This window comes from Haematobia irritans, chromosome 4 (assembly GCF_050003625.1).
Source record: "Haematobia irritans isolate KBUSLIRL chromosome 4, ASM5000362v1, whole genome shotgun sequence".
In the NCBI taxonomy this organism is placed as follows: domain Eukaryota; kingdom Metazoa; phylum Arthropoda; class Insecta; order Diptera; family Muscidae; genus Haematobia; species Haematobia irritans.
In genome coordinates, this window is record NC_134400.1 from 199,444,095 (window position 1) to 199,467,764 (window position 23,670).

At 39.1% G+C, this 23,670-nt stretch overlaps 3 protein-coding genes across 3 annotated transcripts in view; all 3 read left to right on the forward strand.

Moving 5' to 3' along the window:
- The window catches only part of LOC142235947 (uncharacterized), an 874,494-nt gene that overhangs the window by 156,373 nt on the left and 694,451 nt on the right, over positions 1 to 23,670 (forward strand). The window lies entirely within an intron of this gene.
- On the forward strand, positions 121 to 9,126 carry LOC142235113 (uncharacterized). Its single transcript, XM_075306349.1, has 2 exons — positions 121 to 642; positions 7,424 to 9,126. The coding sequence occupies exon 2, from the start codon at positions 7,428 to 7,430 to the stop codon at positions 8,556 to 8,558; it is 1,131 nt and encodes a 376-aa protein (XP_075162464.1). The 5' UTR covers positions 121 to 642; positions 7,424 to 7,427; the 3' UTR covers positions 8,559 to 9,126.
- On the forward strand, positions 2,039 to 7,380 carry LOC142235945 (uncharacterized). Its single transcript, XM_075307198.1, has 3 exons — positions 2,039 to 4,557; positions 4,618 to 5,845; positions 5,953 to 7,380. Exons 1-3 carry the CDS (start codon positions 2,039 to 2,041, stop codon positions 7,378 to 7,380), a joined length of 5,175 nt encoding a protein of 1,724 aa, XP_075163313.1.

Here is a 23,670-nt window from a genome sequence, read left to right on the forward strand (position 1 = left end):
CGCTAGGAGATTGTGATGTTCTACCAAGAACAATACAGCACTGATAGGAGATATAATTTTCTGAACCGTCTTTCTATGCATAGTTCCTCTATTCCATCTGGTGTTACTGTTGTTGTTTAAGTTCAAATTCGTAAGGTCAAAATTTATTCGTTAGATGGGGACTTAAAATCTTGTAAAATGACAATTTCCCCCTCGTTAGAAAATGTACCCTAAGCTCTGGATGCAGCTCTGTGCTTTCAGCACAATTCGTTACATTTTTCTAACGAGTCGCGCCATTACCGTCTTGCGGCGTCTAACTTTTGTTATTATTCGTTTCTGGATTACGTCCGTCCAACGATTGTTTTGTAAAAGGTAAATAATAATCTCCCAAAAATTCAATAAAATTACGTTTTATTGAAACATCATTGAAAAGAAAAACTAAATCCCTTGTGTTTTTATTTATTTTATTTCTCGGTGCTACGCAATCATTGGTCCAATCGAGCCGGATACTTGCTTACAGCAATTAATAAAGGGTTTTCTTTTTCTTTTCCAAAGGAAAGTGCTCATCATTGTGAAGCAACAACAAAAAGCAGCCATTTGCAGCCATATTTGTGAAGGATTTATATTGAAAATTTATTTAAATAATTATTTATCAACACACAGGTGCGTATGTCAGTGTTTTATTAAAATAATTGAGCAAATCGCGAGTGTTTTAAATTTAAACCGCGGTCGTTTTACAACATTGATTCAATTATTTCGTTTTGCCGACGGCAAATTGCATTTCTAAAAACACACATTCGTTGCTACATACGTACGCACATTTCTTTCGTTTGTTTGATTTCGTTTTGTTAAATGATATTCAAGTGAAAGAATAATCAAAATAAAAAGTGAAAAATCTATTGTATATATTGGTGTTGTGTGGTGAATTTAAACGTTGACAGTGCTTATTTACTTCAAAACATTATTTGCAATTACGTTGCCTTTAACTTGAAGTAAATAAAACAATAACAAAATACACGCAGACTCCAAAGGCTCTGTTGGTCGTATTACTATTGTAAACAAACATCAATCGTCACTGCAGTCAACGTTTGAATTACATACCTACGTATGATCAGTGATACACACACGTATATACATACATATTTTTTTTGAGCTGTGTTTCTTTGGTTTATTTGTTAACCCTCACGGGGCCGCGAGTCGTAAATATTTTGAGGAAAATTATAAAAATTTTTGAAATTGAGTTTTTTGGGTTTCGTGTTGTATGACCCATTAGCGTTACGCGCATTAGTAAAAATTATCGGTTTGGTCACTGTGCACCCTACAGGCGGTCCGGTACGATCGTATAATTTTTATTTTATCATATATATTACGTATATATTTTTATTTCTATATTTTTTATTATTTGCGATTTTTAATTTTTTTGGGGAGATTATTTGGCGTGGAAGTGTAGAGGTGTATTTTACAGTCCGTGCACCCTACATTTGGTCTTACAGACATTTTTTTTATAATTTCTTATAATTTGTTGAATTTTTTTGATCATCTGGTTTTCGTGTGTGAAGTTTTGATACAAATTGGCGGCAGTCAGTATTCTTCGGTACACTGAGCGTAATTTTCGTAAATTCATTCATACACTGAGAGAAATAGTTCGAAGATTTTAGTAGAATTTTGAGATTTTTAGAATTTGACTTGAATAATTTGCCTATTTTTTGTACAAGGGGAAAATATTTTGTGATTCGGTACACTGAACGAAAATTAATTGTTTCTACACTGAGAGAAAAATAGTCCAATATTTTACAAATTGTTTGAAATTTTTGATTTTAAGTTTTGAAGTGGTTGTTTTACGAACAATTGTTTACACTTCAAGAAATTTTGTGGTAATTTTGGTGCAGTGTGAGAATTTGATACACTGAAAGAAAAATTTTGTAAATTTTTGTTTTTGCATTTTTGGGCATTTTGTGCAAATTTATTGATTTTTCGGCCAGTTTTCGCTGTCGATAAGTGCGTGTTCACATACTTTACGAGTTTTTGTGAATTTTTGTGACGCTAAATTATTTTCAATATGCCAGTTAATACATTCGCGCGATTCATTAGAGCCGCTGATGCGGTTGTGAAGTTTGGGACACGGGTTAGCTCTTGGAAGGAGGAGAATTTAGATGTTTATTCTCTAAGGGCTCAGGTCGAAGAGGCGAAATCACTCTGGGAGAAAGTGAAAGAGAGGTATGAGGAGTGTTTAGACGATCTTCAGGAGGATTCAGATAAGGGAAAGGTAGAATCTGCTGACGGCAAGTATGAGGCAACTTATGATGCCTATATTCGTATTGTTTCCACTATCGAAAGGAAAATAGACGGTCTGAAAGCCGTTCATAGGGCGTCAACTCCTATACAGCAGGCCGATGTGGCGGATATTTCTGCTCGTTCTGGTAATGTGGATGTATCGGGAAATTCTCTTTTGTTAGGTGTTGACCATGGTGCGGTCCATAGTTTGGCTTTACCACCATGCGATATTGAGGTTTTCGATGGTGACTTTCAGTCTTGGCCAACATTTAGGGATTTGTTTACTGCTGTTTATGTAAAAAATTCCCGTCTGAGTGATATTGAGCGCTTGTGTCATTTGCTCAAAAAGACTAGTGGCGACGCCCGTGAAGTTGTAAGAAGATTTCCTCTCACTGATAGGAGTTTCGAGTTAGCTTGGAGGACGTTAAAGGAAACTTATGACAACTTGAGAATTTTAGTCAGCAATCAGTTGAAGCTTCTTTTTGACCTTCCGGTCTTAGACACCGAGACAAGTTCTGGGTTGAAGAACTTGCAGCGTGGTATAAATGCATGTATTTCGGCGATGGCTGTGAATAACGTTCCTACGAACGATTGGGATCCGATTTTGATATATTTGTGTGTGCAACGTCTACCGAAGATTAGTGTTACTTTGTGGGAACAGGGTATAAGTGATAAGTCTGCGTTGTCGTCTTGGGTGGACATGGATCGTTTTCTTACGGAAAGGATTCAGACACTCACGTGTCTGCGCGATTTGAAGGGTATCGATGCTTCGAGGAGAACTGATGGCAGGAAACTGCGAACGCATTTTACGAATGCAGCTCCGAAATCTTCGCCATCTAGGTCGCGTAATTCGCAATACACTTCTCATTCTTCTAGAGATTCCGTCGATAAGATGTGTGTTCTTTGTCCACGACAAAGCCATCATCTTCGTGTTTGTCCGAAATTTAGGAATCTTTCTGTGAATGATCGGTTGACTGCTGTGAAACGGTACCGCTGTTGTTTCAATTGTCTATCTCGTAGACATGACGTTAACAACTGTGCTACATCTCGCAGTTGTGAGAAGTGTCAAGGAAGGCATCATACTTTGCTTCATCGCGATTTTTCCCATTCTACGAATGTGGCGACTACGTCTTCGACGGTTTCGGCCGCTCGTCCTACGGATTCTAGCGGTTTGATTGACCCGCAGCCTTCCACTTCGTCTGGAATCGTGTCTGGCACTTCGGCCAGGCAAGTATTTCATGTTTCCCAGAACAGGTCGGTACTATTAGGGACGGCTATGGTGAACATCGTTCATCAGGGTATGACGTACCCAGCTCGGGCTCTTATTGACCCAGCATCGGAAGCCTCCTTTATTACCGAAAAAATGCAAAAGTTGCTTAGGATTTCGATAACGAGTGCGACGTCTTCGATATCGGGCGTGAATCAATCGGTTTCGATAACTTCTCGAGGTATTTGCCCTCTGAGTATAGGGTCACCCATAGATGGATCGGTCTTGGTAGAGGCGACTGCGTTGGTCCTGCCTAGGATTTCTGGGAATTTACCGTCTTTCCAAGTGAGTCGGAATTATATGTCACGTTTGCCAAATTTGCGTTTAGCTGATCCTAATCTGTTCGATAGTCGTCCGGTTGATCTATTGTTGGGGGCAGACGTGTATCCCAGAATTATATTACAGGGGGTTCGGTCTGGTATTTTAGGGTCGTTGATTGCTCAACAGACAGTCTTCGGCTGGCTCATTACTGGTTCAATTCCCACTTCTAATGTGACGGTTTTTTCAACGACTGTTGAATTTATGGAAGAAGATGGTCTTGACAAGACTCTTCTTCGGTTTTGGGAATTAGAGGACTTACCAAGACGGGCAATTTGTTCTCCCGCAGATACATTTTGTGAGGAAAATTTTAAGAATACCACATATAGGGATTCCGATGGAAGATACGTAGTGACTCTTCCGATAAAACCCGAATTAAAGGGACACGTCTTGCTTGGACATTCGCGGACAAGTTGTTTGAAGCAATTTATTCGTGGTGAGGCTTCGCTTTTACGAAAGCCTGAAACGAAATTAATGTATGACGGGGTGATTAAAGAATATTTGGACTTGCAACATATGAGACCAGTGTCGTCGACTTCTCCTGCAGATCAAACTGTGTGTTACTTGCCTCACCACCCGGTAATCAATCCGGACAAATTGACGTCCAAACTTCGAGTTGTCTTTAATGCTTCGCATAAGACCTCAAATGGTAAAAGTCTGAACGACATTCTTTATGTGGGACCCACATTACAATTGGAATTGGTGTATTTGATTTTGAGGTGGAGATTTTTCAAATATGTTTTTAATTGCGACATCACACAGATGTACCGCCAAATTAGGGTAAATTCGGCCCATACTTCTCTGCAGCGAATTGTCTTTAGGGACTCCCCACAGGAAGATGTACAAGACTATGAGCTGCAGACCGTGACATTTGGAGTGAATTGTGCTCCCTATTTAGCTATACGGACGTTATTGCAATTGGCCGATGACTCCGAAGATGACTATCCCCACGCGGCACATATTCTACGAAGGTGCATGTACGTGGATGATGTTTTGACAGGATACCATAACGTGGATACTGCTGTTGAATCTAGGGATCAATTGATTAGGGTATTATCATCGGCAAAGTTCGAACTGAGGAAGTGGACTTCTAATGAGCTAGCCATTTTGGAATCGCTTCCGGCTGACCATTTGGTTGACGCCAAATTACTGGAATTTGTTGAGGCCAGTAGTTCGAAACCGTTGGGCATTAGGTGGAATGCGCAGTTAGACTTGTTTTATTTTGAGATGAAACCGATTGAGCAAAAATCTCGGTTTACGAAGAGAGAGGTTTTATCGGCTATAGCTAGGCTATTTGACCCTGTTGGCTGGCTGGGGCCAGTTATTATAGTGGCGAAGATAATTATGCAACAGGTTTGGTTGGATAAGATAGGATGGGACGAGTCTCTTCCGTTACAAACTGAGCGACAATGGCGAAAGTTTGTCGAGACCTATCAGGATGTGAATCACGTTCGTATTCCTCGATGGGTCAATTACTCCACAGACTGTGAGGTAGAATTACATGTTTTTTCCGACGCCTCGGAAAAAGCATACGCGGGGGTAGTATATGTTCGTGTGGTTACGCCGCAGGGACATATCTTCACCCATTTGCTATCTTGTAAGACTAAGGTAGCCCCCATCAAATCTATATCTTTGCCACGTTTGGAGCTTTGTGGGGCAGTTTTGGCCTCAGAAATTTACAAGTCTATAGCCAGGGAGTTAGATATTGAATTTCGACGTGTTTATTGTTGGACGGATTCTACGATCGTCCGCTCTTGGCTTCGAAAGACGCCATCTACGTGGTCTACTTTCGTTGCGAATCGCGTATGTAGGATTCAGGAGAATACTGGGGGACAGAATTGGTACCATGTTCGTTCTGAGGACAATCCGGCCGACTTGGGAAGTCGCGGAGTGTCGCCTGCAGAGTTGGCAGTTTCAACGCTTTGGTGGCATGGACCAGAGTGGCTGTGCTCAGCTAGTTCTCAGTGGGATATTAGTGATTTGACCCCTCTTGAGACTGACGTTGAGGTACGGGCGGTCAAGACTCACGCATCGTTTTTTACGAACTATGAGGACATTTTAGAGAGATTTTCTTCGTTAAATAGGGCTCTACGAGTCATCGCGTATATATTTAGGTTTTATCAAAGGACCATTATTCACATGCTAGTCGAAATGTGTATCACGACACGACGTTGACGGCAACTGAATTAAAGGCAGTGAGATTACGTCTAGCTGTTCTTTCTCAAAGGGCTCATTATCCAGATGAGTACGGTTGTTTGATGGAAAAGAAACCGTTAGGTTCCAGGAGTTCGTTGTTGTCATTGAATCCATTCCTGGATGAGGAGGGGGTTATGAGGTTGAATGGTCGTTTGAGTAGGTGTCCTACCCTTTCGTATAGTGAGCGACATCCAATTATAGTGCCGTATAATAGTAGATTCGCTAGGTTACTGGTGAAACATGTTCACGACATATCTATTCACGGAGGGAACCAGTTGATTCTACGTCTTATTCGGATAGAGTATTGGATTCCTCGTTTAACATCTTTGATTAGATCGACTATTAACCGGTGTAAACGGTGTCTGTTGGATAGGAAGAAGTCTTGTACACAGATCATGGCGGCTCTCCCACCGGAGAGAACTGTGCTTACCAGACCGTTTACTACGACTGGCGTTGATTTTGCGGGGCCTTTCGAAATTAAGTCATTTATAGGGCGCGCATGTAAGATAACAAAGGGTTATGTTTGCGTTTTTGTATGCTTTTCGACGAAGGCCATACACTTGGAAGCCACATCGGACTTGTCTACGACAACATTTCTGGCTGCCTTTCACAGATTTATTTCTCGGCGTGGTTGTCCCAAGACCATTTTTTCGGATAATGGTACAAATTTTGTAGGCGCTTCACGCGAAGTGGAAAAAGAATTGAGAAGTGTTCTTAAGGAGGGACGTGATAAGGTGTGTTCCGCATACCAGTTTCAGCAGCTTTCCTGGCAGTTTATCCCTGCCGGGGCGCCACATATGGGTGGTCTCTGGGAAGCTGCTGTCAAAAGCTTCAAGACGCATTTTAGGAAACATGCATCTGGATTCAAATATACATTTGAAGAGTTTTCGACTGTTCTTTCGAGAATTGAGGCTTGTTTAAATTCTAGGCCGTTGTGCCCGATGAGTGAAAGTTCTCAAGAGTTGGTGGCACTTACGCCTGGCCATTTTTTGGTAGGATCTCCGATCCTGGCGCCTCCTGAACAGTTAGAGGAGGAATCCCCACTTCATTTGGTACATCGATTCAGGAAAATGAAGGCGCTGTCGCAACAGTTCTGCTTACGGTGGAAAGAGGAATATTTGAAATGCTTACAGAAAAGATATAAATGGAAATTTCCGCAGCGTGATATCGAAGTAGGGGACTTGGTAGTAATTCGTGATGAGCAATTACCTCCTACATCGTGGAAATTAGGTCGTGTGGATGACGTCCACCCAGGATCTGACGGTCGCGTTAGAGTTGCAGACGTGAGAACGGCAAACGGTGTTGTAAGACGACCGGTGGTAAAATTGGTCATACTGACCGAATAGTTTTCGATCGTTCATATAGTAAGCGTCATCTTTCTTTTCGCAGTACAATGGAAAATATGAGGGAAATTGTTAAGACTCTCCCTGACTACGAAGATGACGTCCCGATGTCCGATGAGGAAAGAGAGATTTTAGAAAATAATGTTGCACCGGTTCTTCGCGAGCCGTTACCAGCAATCGAGCAGGTCCCTGACGTCGGGATGACCCCAGTCGTCGCCTCTTCACAAGAGGTAGTACCGACACAAAAAGTTATCCCTCCGTCGGGGGCTGATACGGCTCCAGCTGAAGTATCTGCAACTAAGGCAGCAGAATCTTCGTCTTCCCCTACGGGGACTGCCCAAAGAAATTCGGACTCGAGCCCAAAGCTTCATTTGAACAATTGTGTGTTATGCAGGCGGAAGCATAATCTACGGTCGTGCCGCAGGTTCTTGAAAATGCGGTTGGAGCAAAGGCTGCGCACCGTAGTTCTTCATCGGGTGTGCTCCAACTGTCTGGGCAGGTCACACATGCGGTCGACCTGCAATAGTCGCGAAAGGTGTCGCGAATGCGGAGAGAGCCACCATACGCTTCTGCACTCCTTCGACCAGCAACAACGTCCTTCCGCTCCATCGTCCGATTTGTCTAAGAGAAAGTCAAATTCAAGTCCGTCCGTTAATTCGTCCGCGTACTGCATTACAAATGCAACCCCCATATTTAGTCCGTTGTTAGTTTTGCAACCAACTGTTACGCTTGGTCCCACTATTGTGTTGATACTCGTCTTGTCCGGTCGTCGAATTCCCGTCCGAGCTGTCCTCGACCCATGTGCGGGGTACAGTATGATATGCAGTAGTCTTGCCCAAAGCTTACGGCTTACTTCGGCAATGACAGCGCAGAACGCCTTTTGTCCGCTGATCGTCGTATCCCGGCACAACGCGGAAAATAAATTGATTTTTTCCGCCCGGGTGACAGATTTATCCCGTGTGGTCACCCCATCGGCGTCGGCTCCAGACTCCATACGAGAGCATTTTGAATGTCTCCAGCTGGCCGATCCAGTGTTTTATCGCCCTTCCGGGGTGGGGTTGGTCCTGGGGCCCGACGTATACGCAAGGGTTATTAAGCCTCAAATGTTTTCGAGTCCGGGATTCCCCTTGGCGCAGCTGACGATATTCGGCTGGGTGATTTCAGGGCAATGTCAACCATGAATATGTGTCGTAGGTCATCCTGGCCAATAACCCAGACACTGCAGACCCTCCGGGTCAACGGCTCTACGAGCATTTAGTTAAGAATTCATGAAGTTTGGAAAAAAAAAATTAAAGAACTAATAAAAAAAAAATTGCTCAATTTGAAAATGAAACTGACATCGCATTTTATATTTATTTTGATATTAAAATATTGTATGTAATGTCTATGTATTAATGAATTTCAATTACAACATAGCTGGATGTTGCAAGGCGGGCGGAATGTTTAAGTTCAAATTCGTAAGGTCAAAATTTATTCGTTAGATGGGGACTTAAAATCTTGTAAAATGACAATTTCCCCCTCGTTAGAAAATGTACCCTAAGCTCTGGATGCAGCTCTGTGCTTTCAGCACAATTCGTTACATTTTTCTAACGAGTCGCGCCATTACCGTCTTGCGGCGTCTAACTTTTGTTATTATTCGTTTCTGGATTACGTCCGTCCAACGATTGTTTTGTAAAAGGTAAATAATAATCTCCCAAAAATTCAATAAAATTACGTTTTATTGAAACATCATTGAAAAGAAAAACTAAATCCCTTGTGTTTTTATTTATTTTATTTCTCGGTGCTACGCAATCAGTTGTCATCAGTGCTGATATTTTGTAGTTACAAAAAAATTGTTGGCCCAAGTTGTGCGATTTTTTCATTCGTGTGTTTTTGGGAAAAGTGGGCAAAACTCTTCTCTGGCCTGTAGTGATTTCCCAGGAAGCATATTATAAGTTGGGCTTAAAACTCTCTGCAACATTTCCAGCTGCTTGTTCCTCTTAAACTATGTCTGATGACTATAAAAAAAACCAACTCGCATGCGTATGATTAGAATACTTTTCATCACAATGAAATAACTAAATGGCAGCATTTTTACAAATCATTGTGTGAACAAATTTCTGTTCTGTTCAAGCGAACAACAGAAAATAACGACAATTTCCAAAATGGACAAATTGATTAATTGCTTAAATGCACACATGACACATGCAACACGAATATCAAATAAGGAATGTCCTAGACATAGCAATGGCAACAGCAGTACTCTGTCGGCAACAAAACAATTGCTGTAGCAGTAAAACCCCAGTCAGTAGGACAGACATCAAAACCTTTGAAATGACAATATTTCACATCAAAGTTTCCTGACCGAAGACGAAATTGAAGAACAAAAAAAGAACGAGTAACAAACCGCTACTAGGAATTTCATACCTAGAATTTGAAATCAGTTCAGGGTTAGATATATTTAGTCCATTGTATTACCAAAAGTGGTGAACTCTCTGTCTCTCTTATCAATAAGTCCTGCCCGATTCTATGTTCAGCTCAATGGCAAGGGATCTCCATTTTAAGGCCCAGTCCGAACGGCGAACATATTTTGATAAACCCAACCACATGACCGGTACAGGACTAGTCCCTAGTGTGTATAGACCAGTCGTAGTTTTTGTCAAAAAGTTTGAAAGAGACCGGTCACTTTAAAATGGGCTTGTCATTGACGTGGTACATTTACACTTTATGATACGTCTTGGACTAATTCCAAAGGACACATCCTGGGACAGTTTTGTAGGAGCACCCCATAGACGGGTCCTCATGCACCAGTCTCGGACAAACTCTTAATAATCTGTTTCATTTTGGGTATCCAAAACACCGGTACCAGTCCTGTGATAAGTCCGTCAGTGGAAATTTCCACCAATTTCCCGAATTGCACTTTCAGAGGCTTGGAAACAATCGCAATTGTCACTAACAATACTCAGGGAGGATAAACCACAACTGTGCGGAAGAACTGGAATTGACACCATGACGCAGGCATGCTTCACAGAGTGCTTTATTATACCCTCCACCATAGGATGGGGGTATATTAACTTTTTTATTCCGTTTGTAACACATCGAAATATTGCTCTAAGACCCCATAAAGAATATATATTCTGCGTCGTGGTGAAATTCTGAGTCGATCGGAGCATGTCCGTCCGTCTGTTGAAATCACGCTAACTTCCGAACGAAACAAGCTATCGACTTAAAACTTGGCACAAGTAGTTGTTATCGCTGTAGGTCGGATGGTATTGCAAATGGGCCATATGGTCCACTTTTACGTATAGCCACCATATAAACCGACCCCCAAATTGGGCTTGCGGAGCCTCTAAGAGAAGCAAATTTCATTTGATCCAGCTGAAATTTGGTACGCGGAGTCAGTATATGGTCTCTAACAACTACGCAAAAATTGGTCCACATCGGTCCATAATTATATATAGCCCCCATATAAACCGATCCCCCGATTTGGCTTGCGGAGCCTCAAAGAGAAGAAAATTTCATCCAATCCGGCTGAAATTTGGTACGTGGTGTTAGTATATGGTATCTAACAACCACGCAAAAATTGGTCCACATCGGTCAATAATTATATATAGCCCCGATATAAACCGATCCCCCGATTTGGCTTGTGGATCTTCTAAGAGAAGCAAATTTCATCCGCTCCGGCTGAAATTTGGTACATAATGTTAGTATATGGTCTCTAACAACCATGCAAAAATTGGTCCACATCGGTCCATAATTATGTATAGCCCCCATATAAACCGATCCCCAGATTTGGCTTGGGGAGCCTCTAAGAGAAGAAAATTTCATCCGATCCGGCTGAAATTTGGTACGTGGCGTAAGTATATGGTCCCTAACAACTATGCAAAAATTGGTTCACAACGGTCCATAAATATATATAGCTCCCATATAAACCGATCCCCCGATTTGGGTTGCGGGGCCTCTATGGGAAGTAAATTTCATCCGATCCGGCTGAAATTTGGTACATGGTGTTAGTATATGGTCTCTAAAAACCATGTAAAAATTGGTCTACATCGGTTCATAATTATATATAGCCGCCATATAAACCGATCACCAGATTTGGTTGCGGAGCCACTAAGAGAAGAAAATTTCATACGATCCGGCTGAAATGTGGTACATGGTGGTAGTATATGGTCTGTAACAAACGGGCAAAAATTGGTCCACATCGGTCCATAATTATATATAACCCCCATATAAACCGATCCCCCGATTTTGCTTGCGGAGCCTTTAAGAGAAGCAAATTTTATCCGATCAGGCTGAAATGTGGTATATGGTGTTAGTATATGGTCTCTAATGAACATGCAAAAATTGGTCCACATCGGTCCATAATTATATATAGCCCCCATATAAACCGATCCCCCGATTTGGGTTTCGGGGCCTCTAAGGGAAGTAAATTTCATCCGATCCGGCTGAAATTTGGTACATAATGTTAGTATATGGTCTCTAACAACCATGCAAAAATTGGTTCACATCGGTCCATAATTATGTATAGCCCCCATATAAACCGATCCCCAGATTTGGCTTGGGGAGCCTCTAAGAGAAGAAAATTTCATCCGATCCGGCTGAAATTTGGTACGTGGCGTAAGTATATGGTCCCTAACAACTACGCAAAAATTGGTTCACAACGGTCCATAAATATATATAGCTCCCATATAAACCGATCCCCCGATTTGGGTTGCGGGGCCTCTATGGGAAGTAAATTTCATCCGATCCGGCTGAAATTTGGTACATGGTGTTAGTATATGGTCTCTAAAAACCATGTAAAAATTGGTCTACATCGGTTCATAATTATATATAGCCGCCATATAAACCGATCACCAGATTTGACCTCCGGAGCCCCTTGGAAGAGCAAAATTCATCCGATTCGGTTGAAATTTGGTACATGATGTTAATATATTGTATCCAACAACCATGCAGGAATTGGTTCATATCAGTCCATAATTATATATAACCCCCATATAAACCGATCCCCAAATTTGACCGCCGGTACCTTTTGGAGAAGCAAAATTCATCCGATTTGGTTGAAATTTGGTACGTGGTGGTAGTATATGATATTTAACAACCATGCCAAAAGTGGTCCATATCAGTCCATAATCATACATAGTCCCCATATAAACCGATCCTGAGATTTGGTTTTGGAGCCTCTTGGAGCCGTTAACAACCATGTCTAACTAGGTCCATATCGGTCTATAGTTATATATAGCCCTCAGATAAATCGATCCCCAATCACACAAAAATTGGTCCATATCAAGCTCATAATTGTATATGGCCCCCATATAAGTGACCCCCATATTTAAATTCTGGCTCTCTACGTACCATGCAAAAGTCCATACCGATTCGTAACTATTCGTAGACTTATTTATACAATACTTGTTTCGTCTAATATATACCACCTATGGACTAACTCACAATTTAGAAAACGATGTTAAGAAGTTTTAAGATACCACAACCCAAGTAATTCGATTGTGGATGACAGTCTTTCGTAGAAGTTTCTACGCAATCCATAATGGAATATACATAAGATTCGGCCTGGCCGAACTTATGGCCGTATATACTTGCTTTTAGCATCGAATTAACATTGATCGATCCGGGGCTGCCACATGTTTGTACGTGTTGTTTAGTTCGCCTTTTTGCCTTGGAATACGTTCATCCCGGACAGCCTATTCCGCTTACTTCTGGCCCGAAACAGTATAGAGCAAACCCCTGGAAATTGGCATTGGTCAGTCTTGCTAAACCAGACCGTTCGGCTTCGGTAAGATGTAACCGGCCACCGTTCCGAGCACGGTAGTGGCTGTTGTATGGTCAGTACCTAGGAGATTTTAATGCCCACCATGAATTTTGGCATTCTCTCCTTGTTAGTGACCAAAGGGCAAAGAGGCTCCCAGTGGGAACAGCTTCAAAACTACACTGATAGCCGCTACCGTGAGCTCCAATCCCTCTCCCAGACGGTGTTTCGGGACATCATCCGCGCAACTGTAGCTAGATTCAATTACCCGGTTGAAACCCACCTTCCCAGCTGAAACGCGGAAACTCACAGACGAGCGTGATGAAGGCCGTCGTGGTAGCCCTGCTGATCCTTGAACCAATGAACTGTGTCTGGAAACGAGCACAGCAAGACACCTAGTTAGAGCATCTGAAACACAAAAAACTACGCACATGCCCAGGCCAGTTGTGGATAACAGTAAAATTCCTCGATCGAGGAATGAGATCCATATTTGGGGAAGTGACGGTGACTGATCCGAAGAAATGCGTGAGGTTTTTTAACCGAATAACCTCAGAGGAGAGCCATTCGTAGGATTCCTAGTGTCCGAGCCTGTGACACACCACAATTTACCGTCAACCGTGCTGAGCCCAAACAAAATTCCCAGGTTATGTTAGGAATAGTGGCAGCCCGATAGTTCCGGCTCACTTAGACTATTCAGTCCATTGTTATACCACAGTGGCGAACTTCTGCCCGATTCTATGTTAAGCTCATTGACAAGGGACCTGGTTTTTATAGCCGAGTCCGAACGGCGTTCCACATTCCAGTGAAACCACTTAGGGAAAATTCATAGGCTTAGTTTGAAATATATGGGAATAGTTGAGTACTTGTCCTTGGAATCACTCATTCTATCAGATGTTTAGAAAATGGTTAGTGTGATACCAGGTCAGGCAAAGACTCGAGCTAGGGCGAATCGTACAGACCGATCTCTCTTCTCTCGCCAGTAGCCAAGACACTTGCAACACTACTCCTCTCCTGCGTTGTGAAGAATTTTCCAGCTGCCAACAACCAACATTGATTTCGTAAAGTTCATAGGACAACAACAGCTTCGGATGCCTTTAAAGGACTCAACCAGGCCAGGCCAAGCCGTGTCAATGTCAATTGTAGGCATTCGATACGGTCAACCATGTCAGACTATTCGAGGACATTGAAAACATGCCCCCACCGGCAGGTACCAAACGTTTGGTTCTTAATTATATGAGTGGACGCCAGTCGTACGTAAAGATAAAACTCAAGTCCTCGTAGAGTGAAACAGGAAGCATTCATAGATGGGGTTATAACACCGGCACTGGTTAACATCTACACATCAACTATTCCACCTTTCACAATGCTGTTAAGATTGTAGCATATGCGAACAACTGTACAATCCTGGCAACCGGGTCCCTTGTCGAGTACTTCTACTTTATTTCACCACTATAAAATTGACGATATCCGTCACCATGTCTTCAGCCCTACTATTTACTAAATTGAGAAGTATGCAGGTTGTTGAATGCTACAGTCATTGGAGTAAAACCCTCAAGACCTGTCAGAACGCTTCTCTCTTAGAACTTCGACAGGATATCTTTCCAGTACATCCCTGGATCATTTTTATGTGGCGACCATGATTCTCTCCGTATATCTTGTCAAAGCAGTATCTTCTGGGTTTTTACCGCAGTAATCATCCAATTCACCATTTTGTGGGGGAGCAACCATCACCGAGGAATGTAAGAGTTGATCTTCACCTTAAAGAGCGCATGACCGAGCATTACAAAAGATCGCCTCTAGATTGGTAGCATATGAGGAAGGTCTGAGCTGGATTCATGAGGATTTCATTGCTGAAGCCATGAGAAGCTGCAAGGTTAATCCGGTTCTCTCAGCACAACCACCGTCCACAGCATCGAAGGAAAGAGACCTTTCATGGCCGACTAGGGTAGTTTGGGCTCAACTGAGATCAGGCTAGTGCAGCCACCTCAATTTCAACCTATGTCTGATTAGTAGCTGGCGTAGGCAGCATCTGTAATCAAGGTCCACATGGAAACACGTCAAATTTTCCCTTGTCCCGCCAAAGCTTTTAGACCCACCTTAGTGGCAGAGTTCTCCGATATAACTCTTCTGAATGTTTGAGAATCTTCCAAAGAGATGTCTCTTGAAATTTTTGAAGAATAAATTTGATCTTCACTTTTCTCCATGGCTATGGAATTATTTCCTCAAAAATCGAAAGATCCGTCCTTATGGGGCCTTTTCTCCCTGTGAAATCCCTATTCAAACTTACTATTCCCAATGAATTCCCTAAATTCCAACATCCCATAACTAAGCAAGAACATTGAAGGAAGTACATTCGCCCAACTGATAATATTATCCATCAATGCAAGAAAAATATGGCTGGCAAAGACTTGGAGTAGTCTAAGAAAATCACATGTCTAGAACCTTTGAAGCTGGACTTATTTGTAGTGTTGAGAGTGTTTGTTTGCTTGCTTGCTGGCTGGCTGGCTGGCTGGCTGGCTGCTGTTGTTATCGACAACATCGTTACAGTGTCGACTTCAACACCAGTGAGTGTCACTTTTTGGGCTCAGCTGTCTATTTAAATTACCGACTATATATCTTTCATGTTTCCTTTAAATATTGCCCAGTTCATGCCATTTACACAATACCAGTCAGTCCTTTTGTAATGCTGAAGCTATTGCGAGTTTGGTACTCTTGCCGCTTGCCTGATTTCCTTTGAGTCATTCACACTCTGTCACTGGAATGACTGGAAATGTTTTGACATCAAAAATCGTAATAAATGGCTCACAGAGCCAAAGATCTATGGCCAGACAGGCCACCGGGAGGCGGGCATACAAGCAGACCGTCCGTCCGTCCGTCCATCCATCCATCCGTGCATCCACCTAGAATTGTTGATGATGAGTCGAAGCCGCAGACGCATATGAATATGTGTGGTTGGGGAGAAGCAATATCATCAGTGACTTACTTGATGTAATGCCTCAAGTTCCAAGACTGTAAAGTCCTCGGCGGCAGTTTCTGTTCTGTTTTTTGTTCTCAGACCAACTACCAGCCGGTTATGTTCAAAAAGAATCGTTTAACGAATTTTAACAACTCTATTTTCGCATTGGAAGTATATAAAGCTCTCTCTCTGGCAAGGAGTCTAGCAACCATAATGAACGCATTCGAATACGAAAAAAAAAAATATTTAACACAAATGACGCGGCAAATTAATTAATGACTAAAAAATTGAATGAGAAATTTAATAAAAATAGGCATAAAATGACATGTCCAAGATTTCTTGGGTGAAGCCTTTCTGCAGTAAGGCTTTCTGGTAGGCGTCGCTATGTATAGTCATTGTCATCATTTAATTTGAAAGCGTGGGATACAAACTCTGAGAAATTACAATGTTTAACATCCATTCTCTACAAGGATGATAGGGTAGAGCATTCACACAATTGTGAAGAAAAATTGTCCCGCATAAAGGATTTGCAAGGGAAATTAATTACAAAACTATTTTAATGTTAACTAATAAACAAAAACTATTTTAGTTTCACAAATTTTCTAACGAAATAAAATTTGGATAAAATTTTCTATAGAAAAAAATTTAGCCAAATTGTCAATAGAAATAAAATTGTCTATAAAAATAAAATTTTGTCATAATTTTCTATAGAAAAAAACATTTGACAAAATTTTCTATAGAAATAAAATTTTGACAAAATTTTAGATAGAAATAAAATTTTGACAAAATTTTAGATAGAAATAAAATATTGACTAAATTTTTTATAGAAATAAAATTTTGAGAAAAATTTCTATAGAAATAAAATTGTGACAAAATTTTCTATAGAAAAAAAATTTTGACAAAATTTTCTATGGAAATAAAATGTTGACAACATTTTCTATAGAAATAAAATTTTGACAAAATAAAATTTTCTGTAGAAAAAAAAAATTGGCAAAATTTTCAATAGAAATAAAGATTTGACAAACTTGTAAATAGAAATAAAATTTTTGAAAAATTTTTAGATAGAAATAAAATTTTTGACAACATTTTCTATAGAAATAAAATTTGGACAAAATAAAATTTTGATAAAATTTTCTATAGAAATAAAATATTGACAAAATTTTGTATAGAAAAATAAATATGACAAAATTTTCTATAGAAATAAAATTTTGACAAAATTTTCTATAGAAAGAAAATATTGACTAAATTTTCTATAGAAATAAAATTTTGAGAAAATTTTCTATAAAAAACCATTTGACAAAATTTTCTATAGAAATAAAATTTTGACAAAATTTTCTATAGAAATAAAATTTTGACAAAATTTTCTATAGAAATAAAATGTTGACAACATTTTCGATATAGATAAAATTTTGACATAATTTTTGATGTAGATAAAATTGTGCCAAAATGTTCTAAAGAAATAAAATGTTGACAAAATTTTCTATAGAAATAAAATTTGGACAAAATTTTCCATAGAAATAAAATTTTGACAAAATTTTCTATAGATATAAATTTTTGACAAAATTTTGTATAGAAATAAAATTTGACAAAGTTTTCTATAGAAATAAAATTTTGAGAACATTTTCTATAAAGAACCAGTAAGGAAAGTCTAAAGTCGGGCGGGGCCGACTATATTATACCCTGCACCACTTTGTAGATCTAAATTTTCGATACCATATCACATCCGTCAAATGTGTTGGGGGCTATATATAAAGGTTTGTCCCAATTACATACATTTAAATATCACTCGATTTGGAAGAATTTGATAGACTTCTACAAAATCTATAGACTCAAAATTTAAGTCGGCTAATGCACTAGGGTGGAACACAATGTTAGTAAAAAACCAGTAAGGAAAGTCTAAAGTCGGGCGGGGCCGACTATATTATACCCTGCACCACTTTGTGGATCTAAATTTTCGATACCATATCACATCCGTCAAATGTGTTTGGGGCTATATATAAAGGTTTGTCCCAAATACATACATTTAAATATCACTCGATCTGGAAGAATTTGATAGACTTCTACAAAATGTATAGACTCAAAATTTAAGTCGGCTAATGCACTAGGGTGGAACACAATGTTAGTAAAAAAATATGGGAAACGTTTAAATCTGAAGCAATTTTAAGGAAACTTCGAAAAAGTTTATTTATGATTTATCGCTCGATATATATGTATTAGAAGTTTAGGAAAATTAGAGTCAATTTTACAACTTTTCGACTAAGCAGTGGCGATTTTACAAGGAAAATGTTGGTATTTTGACCATTTTTGTCGAAATCAGAAAAACATATATATGGGAGCTATATCTAAATCTGAACCGATTTCAACCAAATTTGGTACGCATAGCTACAATGCTAATTCTACTCCCTGTGCAAAATTTCGACTAAATCGGAGTTAAAAATTGGCCTCTGTGGTCATATGAGTGTAAATCGGGCGAAAGCTATATATGGGAGCTATATCTAAATCTGAACCGATTTCAACCAACTTTGGTACGCATAGCTACAATGCTAATTCTACTCCCTGTGCAAAATTTCAACTAAATCGGAGTTAAAAATTGGCCTCTGTGGTCATATGAGTGTAAATCGGGCGAAAGCTATATATGGGAGCTATATCTATATCTGAACCGATTTCAACCAAATTTGGCACGCATAGCTACAATGCTAATTCTACTCCCTGTGCAAAATTTCAACCAAATCGGAGCAAAAAATTGGTCTCTTTGGGCAAATGAGTGTAAATCGGGCGAAAGCTACATATGAGAGCTATATCTAACTCTGAACCGATTTGGCTGGTATTTTGCGAGTTTTTCGAGACCCATAAAATATTCGGATGTACGGAATTTGAGGAAGATCGGTTGATATACACGCCAATTATGACCAGATCGGCGAAAAATATATATGGCAGCTATATCTAAATCTGAACCGATTTTTTTCAAAATCAATAGGGATCGTCTTTGAGCCGAAACAGGACCCTATACCAAATTTTAGGACAATCGGACTAAAACTGCGAGCTGTACTTTGCACACAAAAATACATCAACAGACAGAGAGACAGACAGACAGACAGACAGACAGACAGACAGACAGACAGACGGACAGACAGACGGACAGACAGACAGACGGACATCGCTAAATCGACTCAGAATTTAATTCTAAGCCGATCCGTATACTAAAAGGTTGGTCTATGATTACTCCTTCTTGGCGTTACATACAAATGCACAAACTTATTATACCCTGTACCACAGTAGTGGTGAAGGGTATAAAAATTTGGCCAAATTTTCAATAGAAATAAAATTTTGACAAAATTTTCAATAGAAATAAATTTTTGACAAAATTTTAGATAGAAATAAAATTTTTGACAAAAATTTCTATAAAAATAAAATTTTGTTATAATTTTCTATAGAAAAAACATTTGACAACATTTTCTATAGAAATAAAATTTTGACAAAATTTTCTATAGAAACATAATTTGGACAAAATTTTCAATAGAAATAATATTTTGACAAAATTTTCAATAGAAATAAAATTTTGCCAAAATTTTGTATAGAAAAAAAATTGTGTGAAAATTTTCTATAGAAAAAAAAAATTGGCCAAATTTTCAATAGAAATAAAATTTTGTTATAATTTTCTATAAAAATAAAATTTTGTTATAATTTTCTATAGAAATACAATTTTGAGAAAATTTTCTGTAGAAAAAAACATTTGACAAAATTTTCTATAGAAATAAAATTTTGACAAAATTTTCTATAGAAATAAAATGTTGACAACATTTTCGATATAGATAAAATTTTGACATAATTTTTGATGTAGATAAAATTGTACCAAAATTTTCTATGGAAATAAAATTTGGACAAAATTTTCTATAGCTAAAAATTTTTGACAAAATTTTCTATAGAAATAAAATTTGACAAAATTTTCTATAGAAATAAAATTTGACAAAAATTTCTATAGAAATAAAATTTTGACAAAATTTTTTATAGAAATAAAATTTTGACAAAATTTTCTATAAAATAACAAGTATATACGGCCGTAAGTTCGGCCAGGCCGAAGCTTATGTACCTTCCACCATGGATAGCGTAGAATCTTCTACTGAAGCCAATGGCAAGGTATCTTAAAACATCCTAACAACGTAATATATACCACATAGTCCATACGTGATATATATTAAACTACAAAAGGGCCGATAAAAAACGTATATAATTAAGTTTAAAGTTTCTATAGAAATAAAATTTTGATAAAATAAAATTTTAACAACATTTTCTATAGAAGTAAAATTTTGACAAAATTTTCTATAGAAATAAAATTTGGAAAAAATTTTCTATAGAAATACAGTTTTGACAAAATTTTCTACAGAAATAAAATTTTGACAAAATTTTCTATAGAAATAAAATTTTGACAAAATTTTCTATAGAAATAACATTTTGACAATGTTTTCTATAAAAATAAAATTTTGGTAGATTATTTTTGGCTCGAGTGGCAACCATGATTATTAAACGATATGGACCAATTTTTGTGTGATTGGGGATCGGCTATATATAACTATAGACCGATATGGACCAATTTTAGCATGGTTATTAGCGGCCTTATACTAACACCACGTTGCAAATTTCAACCGGATCGGATGAATTTTTCTCTTCCAAGAGGTTCCGGAGATCAAATCTGGGGAACGGCTTATATGGGGGCTATATATAATTATGGACCGATATGGACTAATTCTTGCGTTTTTGTTAGAGACCACATTCTAACACCCTGTTCCAAATTTCAACCGTATCGGATGAATTTTGCTCCTCCAAGGGGCTCCGGAGGAAAAATCTGGGGATCGATTTATATGGGGGCTATATATAATTATGGACCGATATGGACCAATTCTTGCATGGTTGTTAGAGACCATATACTAGCACAACGTACCAAATTTCAACCGGATCGGATGAATTTTGCTCCTCTAAGAGGCTCCGGAGGTCAAATCTGGGGATCGGCTTATATGGGGGCTATATATAATTATGGGTCGATGTGGACCAATTTTTGCATGGTCATTAGATAACATATACCAACACCATGTACCAAACTTCAGCCGGATCGGATGAAACTTGCTTCTCTTAGAGGCTCCGCAAGCCAAATTTGGGGGTCCGTTTATATGGGGGCTATACGTAAAAGTGGACCGATATGGTTGGTAGAGACCACATACTAACACCATATACCAAATTTCAGCCGGATCGGATGAAATTTGCTTCTCTTAGAGCAATCGCAAGCCAAATTTGGGGGTCCGTTTATATGGGGGCTATACGTAAAAGTGGACCGATATGGTCCATTTACAATACCTTCCGACCTACATCAATAACAACTACTTGTGCCAAGTTTCAAGTCGATAGCTTGTTTCGTTCGGAAGTTAGTGTGATTTCAACAGACGGACAGACGGACATGATTAGATCGACTCAGAATTTCACCACGACCCAGAATATATATACTTTATGGGGTCTTACAGCAATATTTCGATGTGTTACAAACGGAATGACTAAGTTAATATACCCGCCATCCTATGGTGGAGGTTATAACAAGTATATTCAGCAGTAAGTTCGGCCGGGCCGAATCTTAAATACCCACCACCATGAATCAAATATAATAGTTTCCTTTGAAAACTCTTCGTCGTAGCGCGTTAGTTGATAATATATAGAATTTCAGGGGCTTTGATGACAAATATTCTCCCTAGGAAATCAGTTCATCCAGTACGCTTCCCGAAGATAAATTTAAAGATACTACCTATGAAGCCTAGATCAGATTCTGGATTTAGAAGAACCATTTTTGTTTTAGTTTTAGAGAAATCGTGCATATCGTGCAAATGATGAAATAACGCCTTGATTTTAAATCTTAATATGTCGATTTTTACCGCCATTATTTAAATGATTGCGAGTAGCAAAATCTGCAAACTGTACTTCAGTTTCAAGCAATTTTCATGAGCAGTGCGCCTGCTATACACTGAAAGAAAAGTTTTCTTTTCTCAGGAACGAAATTTTAGACAAGCAAAGTTTCCTTTTAAAACAAATTTTAGAGACAATCGTTGAATCGCTTATCAAAAATTCGGATTATTTGCTCTAAACGAAACTACATTATACGAAATGGGAATGTTAAAATTTCATTCCAGAGGAAAATATATTTTCTTTGGGTGTACCGTCAAGAAGAGAAATCGGTTTATATCGATGCCTTACCAAATGAACCGGTAAAAATAAACACGATACCGATTTTAGGGTCTACAATACAAGCATATTTCTTGAAGCCCATGGAGTTAAATCTGGAGATCGGTCTATGATGTGTGTCGAGCCAAAACATGGTTCAGCACACTCCATATTCGGCTGACCTATTTGTGGTCAGCCGGATTCTAGAAGTCCTAGAAATAAATTTGGGAGGTAGGTCTATATAGGGGCTATACCAAAACATGGACCAATACTCACCATTTTCGAAACATCTCTTAATGGTCCTCAAATACCTCTAGAATTCCAATTTCAGACAAATAGGGTAAAAACTACGAAATCGAGAAACCCAAGAAGTATAGTCGAGAAATCAGTCTATATGGGGACTATTCCCAAACATAGTCCGATAGGCACCATTTTCGGCACACCTTTTGATGGTCCTAAAATACCTCTAGAGTTCCAATTTCAGACAAAGTGGATAAAAACTACGGATTTTAGAAGCCCAAGACGTAAAGTCGGGAGATCGGTCGACCGATACACCCCATTTGCGACACACCTATTTGTGGTCCCACAAAACCTCTAGATTTTCAATTTCAAGCTAATGGGATAGTATATACAGTTACTAGATGCTCAAGAAGTAAAATCGGGAGATCGGTCTATATGGGGGCTATACCAAAAGATGGACCAATATGCGCCATTTGCGCTACACCAAGTTTTGGTACTAAAATATCTCTAGATTCCAAATTTCATGTAAATCGGATTGATAATACGGTTTTTAAAAGCCCAAGAAGTAAAATCGGGAGATCGGTCTATATGGGGGCTATACCAAAACATGGACCTATACACCCTATTTTCGACACACCAATTTATGGTCCTAAAATGCCTTTAGATTTTCAATTTCAGACAAATCGAATACTAAATAAGTTTCTAGAAGCCCAAGAAGTAAACTCGGGGGATCTGTCTATATGGGGACTATATCGAAACATGGACCGAAAGGTACCATTTGCGGCACACCTTTTTATGGTCCTAGAATACCTCTAGATTTCAAATTTCAGGCAAATCGGAAAGCAAATACAGTTTTCAGAAGCCCAAGAGGTTAAATCGGGAGATCGGTCTATATGGGGACAAATAGGCACCATTTTCGGCACACCTTTTTATGGTCCTAGAATACCTCTAGATTTAAAATTTTAGGCAATTTGGATAAAAAATACGGTTTTTATAAGCCCAAGACCCCAAATCGGGAGGTCGGTTTATATGGGGACTATATGAAAACTTGGACCGATATATCCCATCTTTGAACTTGACATGCCTGCAAACAAAACACGAATCTATGCCAAATTTCAGGACGATAGCCCCATTATGGAAGGCTGTAGAGTGA